Genomic DNA, 12,813 nt, shown 5'->3' on the forward strand with positions numbered 1-12,813 from the left:
TAAATTATTTATAATTTGATAAAGAGTATATTATGAATTAATTCCGTACATATAAGTTGCATGCTCCCATTTCTCAAAGTTGATCCTATAACCTTTTTTTTTTTTTTTTTTACTTTTACTTTTTGAAAGTTTGGATGGTAGTAATTAAAGCATCTATCATAGTAAATTATTTATAATCTGATAAAGAGTATATTATGAATTAATTCCATACATATATATAGAACTGCATGCTCCCATTTCTCAAATGTTGACAATAATAAAGAAAATATAAATTACAACAATAATAATAATAATATAAACATACTATATTCTTTTTGTTAATAAATATAAGAAATAACATTGAAGATGAATATAATAAAATTAAATTAATTTATATTTATAATACTGTTTATTGGTCCAATTATTTTGTGCTTTTTGTATTTTCCCACCGCCTCGTCCACCACTCCTCTTATGCCATCTTCCTTTTCCACCGCCTATTTCTTTGATTCGTATCCTACATCTGATTTCTTCCACCTTCTCGATCTTCTACCACCGATTCATTTCGATGGTCATATAACTGCCTTCTCCTCTCTCCTCCAAACGCCGACTAACTTGTTCAACGTCTTGATCACAAACCCTTCGTCTCCATCTCCGCTCATAATTTATTAAATCATTCACATTGATATCTTATCTTTTCGATGAGAAGGAGTCCCACCCGTTGGTTGAAAGGAGTACCGTTAAAATTCCTTTCTTTATCACTATCATCCATAAGAATCCGGCCGTAAGCTATCGACTGCACCCCAACAAATATGCTCAGTTGTTTAGCTTCGCTAATTATCGGTATGTTGCTTTCAGTAGAATGAAAAAACTCGATCTCAAATTTCAAACAAAACTGAGAATCACAGAAAATGAAGAACGGGGAGCGGTGTGCAAGTGTGCATATGTCACCAAAAAAACACCACCATATATCACCATCTCCAAAGCAAGATTAATTAATCAATATTAGAAAACCCTAATTTACTTACTTGGAGCGAAAAAATCCATGGATGAACGAGACGGAGACGAAACAGGAAGAATGAGTCAGTGCAGTGCAAGAAACTTTAAGGGCTTATACTTATTGGCTGATATGCAACTTCTAAGGTTTTTAGAAAGAAGGGAACAGAGCCATGCATACTGCATAATACTAGAATGTGCATAATACTATAATGATTTGGAATTGATTTCAAATTTAATAAAATAACTAGGTGTAAGACGTATTACATGGGTTTAATTAAAAAAAATATATAAAATTTTAATAATTTGAAAAGTTTGAATTTATAAGAAAAATGAGAAAAATTTGAATTATTAAAATTAATGAGACTTTAATGTATTGAATACATTACATATATAAACTTTTTCTAATAAATACTTTACATATATATTACCTTAGACATTAAATGTGGAATTTTAATTTAATAAAATAAAAAATACAATAAAATGACAAGTGAAAAATAAAAATTTTAAAAATTCTAGAAAATACCATGTGTCCAAATGAATGAGAAGATGACATGTAGCAAAAAACCTTCATTTATTATAGTAGATAGTAAATAATGAAAAAAGGGGAGGGGTCGATTTAATGACTAATTAAAACTTCTAAAATTCAACCAAATCTTTAACCTTCCAGTCATATACTATATGTCAAGAACAGAACAAACCTAAAACTAAAAAACAAAAAGTGTAAATTAAACACATCGAATTGTTCCATGAAAACTAATTAAAGCTGACTACTTATCCTAGACGAGAAGTTTCTTACAGTTTTCTCCCTCATCCTCCAGAACAGATGGCCTGTACATGTAAAACATCACCATAGAGAACACAAAACTAAAGCTTTCCTTTGTCATAATAGTCATTTCAAGAGACTCTGATGCCATAAACATAAGGTATACTAAAACCAAGACAAGGAACACATCCGGCCTAATCGAAGTCTCCTTGAGCGAGCTAAAAGACCTCAGAAAGGTTGATGCATCCTTCGCCAATTTGAACTCGCAACACACCAAAGCAGTGTAGAAACAAATAACGATGCAACACGTGATATCTATAACTGAAATAACGTCGTCCAAATCCACCCGATGTTCATAATAAAGGCCGGATTCCTCTGCCACTATATAAGTTACATTAGCCACAACCCGAAGTAGGATCACAAGCGTCAAAAGCCACATATCCCGTAGTGGCAACACCCACCTCCAGAAACACCATCCGACACCGATCAACACGATTATGGTGAACAAAACCACATTCCTCATAAACTGAAATATGTAAAACATGACATGCCACCCATGGTGAGTGCCTGTAACCTTTATATCATGTTGACCGGCCACCACAAAGATAAAGTGAAGGAAGGTTATAAAAAGGATCATCTGAAAACGTTAGCAAATGGATCATCTGAAAACGTTGCTGCTGGTTCTTGAAGCATAGTTTGGTCCAAAACCCTAGAAAACATAGATATATGAGGAAGAATCTGAAGTAATCAGATGGTTGCGGTTCCCGGGCTGATAAGTAATCTTTGGTAGTGGTAGTGTCGTCGTCTAGAAGGTTGTAGAGTTCTGTGCGGACGTTCATGGTCACGAGAGATTGGTTGTTGCAATTGGCGAAGAAGAGTAAGTGGTTACCGGGATATGTAACATGGTACGACATGTTAAAGGATGAGTGAGGAGGAGGTGAGAGATCTCGGAATGTAAAGGGGACTGTGATGTTCTTGATATCTAAGGCGCATAAGTCAGGGTTTGGTCTGAATTTGAGTTGGAGGTGGTAGCGATCTGACAGTTCTTGAGAGACGAGGAAGAAGCCAACACGTGAAGGATCTGCTGGTTGTGATGCGTTGGAGGTGATCGGATTGGAGGAGATTCCGGCGGAGGAGACTGCAACAGAAACGTAGCCAGTATGTAAGTACTCAAACTTCGAGAAGAGGATCAAATCTCGATTATCGGATAGGATCTTGACGGAATTGATATCCGCGGTGGATGGTGCAGCGAAGATGAAGAAGAAGAGGAGGAGAACGGCAGTGAGAATCTTCATGTTGGATTCGAAGGTGGTGGGGTGGTTGGAACGATGAGATACGTACGTTTAACCTGATTTTTTACTCTCAGATATTTATAGATAAAAAAAATCAAGTTATCCATGCAGATACGTTTCACTTTTTCTTAATAAATGCAATAATACTTATTAAGACTGAATGTAAATTGTGATTGAGTTATTTCAGTTTAAAAATCCAGAAGATACAAGAAATAATACATATCAAGATAGAATACCCTAAACTTGAGATTTGATTGGGTTATTTAAATTTAAAAATCCGGAATTATCCAAATATAATGTCGTGAATTAATGATGTGATGATGAGTTATGTCAATACAAAAATCTGAAATGCCCGCAAGAATACCGTACGTATCAAGAAAATTAACTAAACTTACATTTGAAACCTTCGAATATCCCTCATTATAAATTTTGCTCTAATCATTTCTTTTTTTTTTAATCCAATTCTAAATGAGTTATTGAAGCTCGCTAATATTATATATGATGACAGAAAAGAAAGAAAGAAGAGTTTTCTACAGAATTCTAGCGCTTTGCTTTACTGATTTTCATCTGATCATAAATTTCTTTGACCATTTATTTTAAGCCTTCGGTCCTTTTTTTTTGGAACTACAAAGACCCCAAGATCGAATCATCCAATAGGACAGAGACGACCCCATATGGATTCTACTAAGAAATTCTCCACATTAAGAGATAAAACACTTTTATCAACTTTAATGAGGCTTGCGGGAGTCTGAACTCCCAACCTCCAACCCCATATAGGTATAAAACTCATGTCTCTTTCCAGTTAAGCTGGAAGTCATCGACTAAGCCTTGGTCTTTTAGAAATCTGTTGAAAATACACTTGGTAATTAACAAACTGAAATTAATTTGTTAAATGATGCATTGTGTATGATTGTTATTATTTATGGGTAGATTGTGTAAGTTTTATGCAGATAAGAATGATTCGGGTCAATGCGCGGATCTTTGATGGTTTGCGGGTTGCTCCGTATATCCGAAGTATTTAATGTTGAATCTGTTGTAATTTGGGAGTTAACCTCATCAGATTAAATATATTTTCTCTCATATTTCCTCTCGTTTTGTGTTAGGGTTTTCTCAGAATAGGGTTTCATAATTTTGTCTGTAATAAGTTCGATCTTGTTCTTATTCTTTTCATCTGAGTGAGAGTGTTATTGTAGCAAGGTTTCTGATGTATAATCGAATTGGTTTATAGTGAATAAACTGTTCAAGTTGGGAAGTTCTTGTGTTTGTGTTTTTTAAGATGGTATCAGAGCTTTCAAGCTCCGATTTGTTGTTCTAGACGCTCGATTGTGGTTTCCATTATCAGATCGTCAATCTCAGAACGGTATTTTCTGATTCCCTTTCTTGTGTAGATCATTCCTGTTGTTGTTTGATCTAGGGTTCTGTTCTTGTGTAGATCTTTCCATTTCTATGTTTTGTTGTTTAAGATCCTGGTACTGCGAGATTGTTTTGGATTCTTGCAAGTAACAAGTGAAGGTGAAACGAACACTTGGGGTATTAGGACTTCGCTTCTGTCGGTCTTCAAACTTCTATCATATCAATCAATCTCTAGTCTGAAATAACTCTCTAGGGGTCGGGTTTGATCACCGATAAACCCTAGTAGAGAATGGACATAGAGAGTCGATTCTCTTTGCAGTTCCTTCCAACTCTCTGTGAGGACTTTCTTGTTCCTTTCTATTTTTCTCTTTTGATTGTTAATATTGTTCTGATTGGGAGATCCTGGTTGTCTTGCGTACACCAGTTAATTTTTTAGTTTCTTGCATTATATTTGTTTTTTGACACTGTATTGATTGTCGTGGGCCCTAACATACTTGGTGACCATCTGGACATTAAATCAATACTGTTGTATGTTTTGTTTGTGGTGTTATTTGTTGCTACTTTACCTTGTTGTCTAAATGGCCGGTGACCCTGCTTCGGCTGGTGATCCTGGTTCTACACCGAGTGGAAGTGGAAAGGATGATTCAATTAATTTTGATGACCCTCTCTATATTCACCCATCTGATAATGCTATTACTTCAATAGTTACTACAAAGTTAATTGGAAATGAAAATTTTAGGTTATGGAAGAGTTCTATTTCTAGATCTCTCAAAGCTAGGAATAAACTTGGATTTATTGATGGTTCTCTTAAGAAAACTAGTGTTGATGAGTCAAAAAAAATCTAAGTGGGATAGGGCTAATGCTGTTGTATGTTCTTGGCTTTTATCTTCTATTTCTGACTCTATATGTCAGAGTCAAGCTTACTCTGAGGTAGCTGAGGATATTTGGAATAATCTTTTTGAAACATATAATAAGTCAGATGGTTCAGTTGTGTTTAATATACATCAACAGATTAATACTCTTAAACAAAATGGAATTTCTTTGTCTGATTATTTTAATAACTTGATTCCTTGTGGAAGGAATTTGATGGTCTTACTAGCTTGACTGAGTGCACTTGTGAGGCTTCTATCAAGCTAAAAGATCATTCTAACCTCATGAAACTTATGCAGTTTTTGTCTGGACTTGATGAGTCCTATAGTCAAGTAAAGAGTCATATTTTACTAATGGAACCTTTACCTAATGTTAAAACTGCATTTTCTATTCTCTCAAGAGAAGAATCTATTCAAAGAAATGGATCTTTATCTTCTCTTCAGTCTTTACAGTCTTTGTCTAAGTCTCAACCTGCTGCTTAATTTTAATAGCAGGTTTAATAAAAGATCTGGTTTCAATAACACTAATAAAAATAAAACTCAATATGTTTTGTGTAAAAATTGTGGAATTAAGGGTCATTCAATTGATAAATGCTATAAGCTAATTGGTTATCCTAAGGATTTTAAATCAAGGAATGAGTCTAATAATCAGAATGGCTTCAATAAAAAAAAATTCTGCCAATTCCTCTACTACTACCTCAGGGAGTACTATCCCTTCTAGTGCCCCTGATTCTAGCGGGGAATCAGAGTTTCATCAGCTCACTAAGGAGCAATACTTCAAATTCTTACAACTTATTGGTGATAGACAACTTAATGAGGAAACTTCTGCCAATGCTAATATGGCAGGTACTTGTTTGTTTCAAGCTTTTAATTCATCTGTTAGTTCTCTAAAGTGGATTGTTGACTCTGGAGCTAATCAACATATGATTGCTTCTGAGTCTCTTCTTCATGACACAGTGGATGTGTCTAAACTAGATCTTCTTGTTAGTCATCCTAATGGTACTTCAGCTAAAATTGAAAAAATTGGCAATATGAATTTGTCTAATTCTTTGACTCTTTTTGATGTTTTTGTTGTTCCTGATTTCAATGTTAACTTGTTATCTGTTTATAAGGTTTGTAAAGATAGTAACTGTGAGGTTGTTTTTAATGAACATAGTTGTAAAATTCAGGGTTTACAATCAAAGGAGATGGTGGGGAATGGTAAAGAATCTGGGGGTCTCTATTACATCAATAGTGTACCTTCAGGTTATTCATGTAGTTTTAATCATTCTGTTTCTATGTGTTGTGTGTCCAAATTAACTTGGCATAATAGACTTGGTCATCCTTCTGATCAAGCCTTAGGATCTCTAAGAACTAAACTAAATTTTGGTAATGAAGTATTGCCACCTTGTGATGTATGTCATAAGGCTAAGCAAACTAGAGAGTCTTTTCCTGCTAGTCAACATGTTACTACTAAACTTGGTGAGTTAATTCATTTCGATGTTTGGGGACCCTATAGAGTGACAATCTCAGAAGGGTTTAGGTATTTTTTTTGACCATAGTTGATGATTATTCTAGAGCTACATGGGTTTATCTGTTGAAATCAAAAGATGAAGTTTATGGTTATGTTCTTGTTTTCTTTAATATTTTGTTTAATCAATTTGGGGTTAAAATCAAAACAGTTAGGTCAGATAATGGAACTGGGTTTTTGAACTATAAAATGAGACAATTAATGGAATCAAAAGGTATTTTGCATCAAACTTCATGTGTTCACCCTCCACAACAAAATGGAGTTGTTGAAAGAAAACATAGACGCATTCTTAATGTTGCTAGATCTTTGATGTTTCAATCTGGATTACCTTTAAAATTTTGGGGAGAAGCGATTTTAACTGTTGTTTTTTAATTAATAGAACTCCTACATTTGTTTTAAATGGATCTTCTCCTTATGAGCTGGTTTATAAAGTTACTACTGTTTTTGATAAACTTAGGGTTTTTGGTTGTTTATGTTTTGCAACAAAGTTGAATCATTCTGATAAGTTTTCTGAAAGAGCTTATAAGTGTATATTTCTTGGTTATGCTTTTGATAAAAAAGGTTATAAAGTTTTAAGTCTTGATTCAAATCTTGTTTTTGTTTCCAGGGATATAAAATTCTATGAATCTGTTTTTCCTTTCAAGTTAAAGCATTCATATATAACAGATAAATCTATTGTCCTTTTAGATGATATCTTTTCCTATGATGAGTCAATATCTTTTAGTATTTTACTAGATAATACTAATTTAGAAGAATTGAGAGGTGCCCATCAGTTGAATGGTGCTAGTGCAGACCAGAACTTGGATGAGACTTTTCCCTCTAATGTCAGCAACCAGTCTGGTGAGGCAGATGTGCCTTCATTTGATGAGGTGGTTCCAACTTCTTCTTTATTGACTGAGGAAAATGTTTCATTTGATACTAACCCTTCTGATGGTCAGTCTTCTAGGGTCACAAGGTCAGGACGTACTGTTCATATGCCCTCTAGATTTAGTGATTATGTTGTGGAAGGTAAACATAAATATGGTATAAAGAGGTTGTGACAACCCAAAATTTATTGCCGTTACAAATCCCGTCTGCACTAACGGAATTCGTCGTTATATTTATTGTTTTCCGTGATGTTTGGAGTCGTCAATAAACAAATATCTAGTTATTTATATGTCCTGACATTATCATAAGTAATTGTAACTTGTAAGTGTTAACCCCGTTTAACTAAATAGAGTTATATTACTTTTCAACCACTTCACCCGGGTAAAAAGTTTCAACCCCGTTAAACTTTAGCATCGGGTAGCCGTGTATCGGGTGCAATACCTGACGCATATGAAATGAGAGTGAACACCATTTGAACACTCTTTTACCACTCATTCACTCTCTCTCACTACTTTCTCTCTCTAGACCCGAACCCGACTCCAAAACCACGAATTCTGGCTCCCAAACGTAAGGGTTTCTTCCCTATCTTGTTCTAATCATAGTCCATAGCATTTAGAGGCCAAAAATCATAGGATTTAGAGGATTAAAGGGAGTTTATGTCCTAGGAAGCCCCTTAGGCCGTAAACACCTAAAACCTTGCCAAAAACCCCATTTTTCCTTCCTTTAAGCTTGTGTACTAATTAAGGGATTTACCTAGGTGATTTTGGACATGAAAACTTAAGATTTTGAAGCCTAAAAAGGAGTTTACGGCCCAAGCTTATGCTTAGGCCGTAAACACCCAAAAACCCTTGATAAAAGTCCCAAAAACTCATCTAGGGCATGTAGGAATTTAACTATGACCCTATGAAATGTTTAAGGCCATTAAGCAACACCATTTAGAGACAAAAATAGGAGTTTACGACCAAGTCTAAGCTTGGGCCGTAAACACCCAATAATTATGCCAAAATGTCCCCAAAACTCCACCTAAGGTCTTCAAAAATTTATCTAAGGTGTAGGGAAGTGTTTTGGACCATTTAAAACATCCATTTTGAAGGATTAAATGGAGTTTACGGCCCAAGCACAAGCCTGGACCGTAAACTCCCCAAAATGCCACAAAATGAGGGTTTAAACCCTCCAAATTAGTCCAAGACACTTGCTAGTAAATTAGGGAAGTGAAATAAGGCCTTAACTTGTAATTTTGGAGGAATACATGAGTTTACGGCCAAGCCTAGGGGGCTTACGGACGTAAACTCCCAAGGAGTGGACTTTGGGCCATAAACTCCAAGGGAGTGAACTCATGGACTCCCCCGCAAACCCCTCTTGGCCTTGTACCACTCCCGGGAACCCCTTCTAGGCCCTAAAACCCCGAATCAATGCTAGAATGCCTAAATACTTTAATGAAAAGCATAAAATGATTAATTTCTTGTAAAATACATATTTCATATGACATTAGGGTCCTAAAAGGTGCACAAGTCATTATTTGGTACAAAACGCTCAACCGACACTTTCACCCGATTTGCCCGATTTACGCATTTTCAGGTGAGTTCATACCTCTTAATGAACCTTTCAAATGTTTTATATGTTTTAGGGGGGGATACAAGTCAATTATACATGTTTATGGAAATTCATACAAGTCATTTATTCATGTTACGGAAATTAATCACATGTGATTCACTATCCGTAGTTCAAATCACATGTGATTTACCACTATGCTTTATAAAAAAGATTTTCGTTTTCAAAACCATTTCGGATAAAAGATCAATTTTATAAATATTCCCTTTTGACAAGATTTTTATTAAATAAATTCCTTATAAAATGTAACCACACCAATATATTTATATAAATAAGGCTTGAAAGACTTAGGACCGATAGCTCGCCTTATTTCCTGTTCTTATTTGATTGTGGGCTTAGGGTAGTTGTTATCCGTCCGACTGTCGTTGATTTCTTAGTTATATATCATATATATTAGTGTTGGATACGAGTATTTTCAATTCATTCGATGTTTAAACCACTAAATTGACAAGAACCATACGCATTAAGTTAACTATAATAGGTATAGTTAAGGCCACTATTACTCGCTAAAGCTACTACTCTACACACTATAATACACTCTATAATGATACTATATACTAATACAAGAACATACTACGAGTATACAAAAGACTACTACGCTATAATACAAGAGAAAGCACTAATCAAGAGATAACACACTAACCCACTACGAGATACTCTATTCGCTATGCACTACGCCCAGAGTCTTCTGGCAGGAAGACGACGCTATATGTATAGATCTATACGGGGCAGACGCTATTACATCCCGACTATTAACCTCAGTCCGAGCCGTACAGGTCCAGGGATGCCACTACTTCACTACACTGTGCATGACCGGGAAGGTCATGGGGTCCTCTATTACTCACACTATCGGTAACATACAAGAAATACACTATCACCACACTAAAATACTAACTAAGAGTTAAGTTAAAATCCCGAAGTAATCAAGTATCTAACACTATAGAAAGTTTGCACCACTATTATTGATTTCAGGCATAACCTACCATATTGCATTACTTATTGGGAACCCACTATTATACTGTTACAATGAATGTTTTCTTCAATGATGAAAATTACATGTTTCTTAAAGGTTTTCACTTACAAAGTATTTCTGGAAAATATAGGATTTTCTAGGTTTTTCTACTACTTATGAATGTAAATTACAGCTTTTCATACTATGGGTTCTAATGCTTTTTATACAAAAACTCACACTAAACTCTTATGAACTCACCAGCTTTATGCTGATATTCGTTTTCAAAATAACTTGTATCCTCAGGTCAAAGATAGACAGGTACAGGTGCGACATTTTGGAGAAGGTGGAGCATACAAGATCCATCTCTTATTTTTGTAATACTTTTGGTGATTGTTAAACATTATAAAACACACTTGTAATTAAACTCACTATGTAATGCAATGGTTGTATGTTTCTTGTTTTTACTATTATGCAATTGTGATGATACTGTACATGACGTCCTCCACTCCGAAACGTATTCCGCCGTTATCGGTTTTGGGTGTGACAGAGGTCTTTTAATTACTCAGCTTTAAATTCTGAAAATCTTTGTTTTGTTGCTAGTCTTAATAAAACAGTTGAACCTAAAACCTATAGTGAAGCAGTTTTAGATCCTAAATGGATAAAAGCAATGAATGAGGAAATGGAAGCTCTATATAGGAATAATACTTGGGAAATTGTAGATCTTCCCAAGGGAAGAAAAGCTATTGGTTGTCGTTGGATTTATAAAATTAAATATAAGTCAAATGAAGAAATTGAAAGGTATAAAGCTAGGTTAGTTGCTAAAGGGTACAGTCAAAGAGAAGGTATAGATTATGAGGAAACATTCTCTCCTGTTGCTAAAATTTCTACTGTCAGGGTTTGTTTAAAGTTAGCTATTCATAATGCATGGCCTTTATATCAATTGGATATAAATAATGCTTTCTTATATGGTGATTTATCTGAAAATGTTTACATGCAACTTCCTGAAGGATATCATTCTAAAAAGGATAATAGAGTTTGTAGATTGATTAAGTCACTTTATGGACTTAAACAAGCACCTAGGAAAGGGAATGAGAAACTGAGTTCTTCTCTTTCTTCATTTGGTTTTGAGCAAAGTATCAATGATTACTCATTGTTTGTTAAAAAGGTAAAACATGTTATAGTTATTCTGTTGGTTTATGTGGATGATATTATTATCACTGGAAATTGTAGAGATGAATTGGAAAATGTTAAAAAAATTAAAATCTCAATTTTTAATAAAAGATTTAGGAGAATTGAAATATTTTCTTGGAATTGAAGTAATTAAAACTGATCAAGGTATTTGTCTAAATCAAAGAAAATATTGTTTGGAATTGTTACAAAAGTTTGGCATGCTAGCTTGCAAACCTGTTAAAACTCCTTTGGAACCTAATCTTGTTATTAAGAGGGAATGTGATCTAGATCCCTCTGATTATGTGGTAAATATTATAGAATTTCAAAAATTAATTGGTAAATTGATTTATTTAACTATGACACGCCCTGATATTTCATATGTTGTCCAAATTTTGAGTCAATACATGCACAAGCCTTATAAGTCTCATGTGAATATTTCATTTAGACTGTTAAGGTACTTGAAAGATTGTCCAGGGAAAGGAATTCATATAACAAAAAATTATTCTCTTAGTCTTATTGGATTTGTTGATGCTGATTGGACCAAGTGTCTTTTCAGTAGAAGGTCTGTTATAGGATATCTTGTTTATTTTGCTGGTTCTCTTGTATCCTGGAAAAGCAAGAAACAGAGTACTGTTTCTCGTTCTTCCACTGAATCTGAATACAGAGCTTTAGGTTCTGTAACTTGTGAAATTGTTTGGATTTTAAAATTACTATGTGATTTGGGAATAACTGGTTTGAATCCAGTTAATATTTTTTGTGATAATGAATCAGCAATTAAACTTGTACTAAATCCAGTTTTTCGTGAGAGGTCTAAATATTTTGAAGTAGATCTTCATTTTGTTAGAGAAAAGGTTGAAAATGGTGTTATAAAAGTTAATAAGGTTGATTCTTTAAATCAAAATGTTGATGTTTTAACTAAAGCTCTTGGATCTTCTCAACATGAATATATTTCTAGTAGACTTGGTTTAATAAATGTTTTTAAACATAATAAATCATAAAATTGAATTAATGTTCAGTTTGTGGGGGGTGTTGAAAATACACTTGGTAATAAACAAACTGAAATTAATTTGTTAAATGATGCATTGTGTATGATTGTTATTATTTGTGGGTAGATTGTGTAAGTTTTATGCAGGTAAGAATGATTAGGGTCAATGTGCGGATCTTTGATGGTTTGTGGGTTGCTCCGTATATCCGAAGTATTTAATGTTGAATATGTTGTCATTTAGGAGTTAACCTCATCATATTAAAGATATTTTCTCTCATATTTCCTCTCATTTTGTGTTAGGGTTTTCTCAGATTAGGGTTTCATAATTTTGTCTGTAATAAGTTCGATCTTGTTCTTATTCTTTTCATCTAAGTGAGAGTGTTATTGTAGCAAGGTTTCTGGTGTAAGTTGATGTATAATCGAACTGGTTTATAGTGAATAAACTGTTCAAGTTGGGAAGTTCTTG

General features: G+C 34.2%; 1 protein-coding gene and 2 pseudogenes across 1 annotated transcript; 1 reads left to right on the forward strand and 2 right to left on the reverse strand.

Moving 5' to 3' along the window:
• Nucleotides 1-1,751: 1,751 nt before the first annotated feature.
• Nucleotides 1,752-2,261, reverse strand: LOC145098276 (protein CANDIDATE G-PROTEIN COUPLED RECEPTOR 6-like). Its single transcript, XM_079035926.1, has one exon. It carries the CDS (start codon nucleotides 2,259-2,261, stop codon nucleotides 1,752-1,754), a length of 510 nt encoding a protein of 169 aa, XP_078892052.1.
• A 58-nt stretch (nucleotides 2,262-2,319) lies between these two features.
• LOC145098277 (protein CANDIDATE G-PROTEIN COUPLED RECEPTOR 7 pseudogene) lies at nucleotides 2,320-3,033 on the reverse strand (annotated as a pseudogene).
• Nucleotides 3,034-11,718: 8,685 nt separating this feature from the next.
• Nucleotides 11,719-12,609, forward strand: LOC145098278 (secreted RxLR effector protein 161 pseudogene; annotated as a pseudogene).
• The last annotated feature ends 204 nt before the right edge of the window (nucleotides 12,610-12,813 follow it).

This window comes from Lactuca serriola, chromosome 4 (assembly GCF_051521515.1).
Source record: "Lactuca serriola cultivar US96UC23 chromosome 4, Lser_US96UC23_V15, whole genome shotgun sequence".
In the NCBI taxonomy this organism is placed as follows: Eukaryota; Viridiplantae; Streptophyta; class Magnoliopsida; order Asterales; family Asteraceae; genus Lactuca; species Lactuca serriola.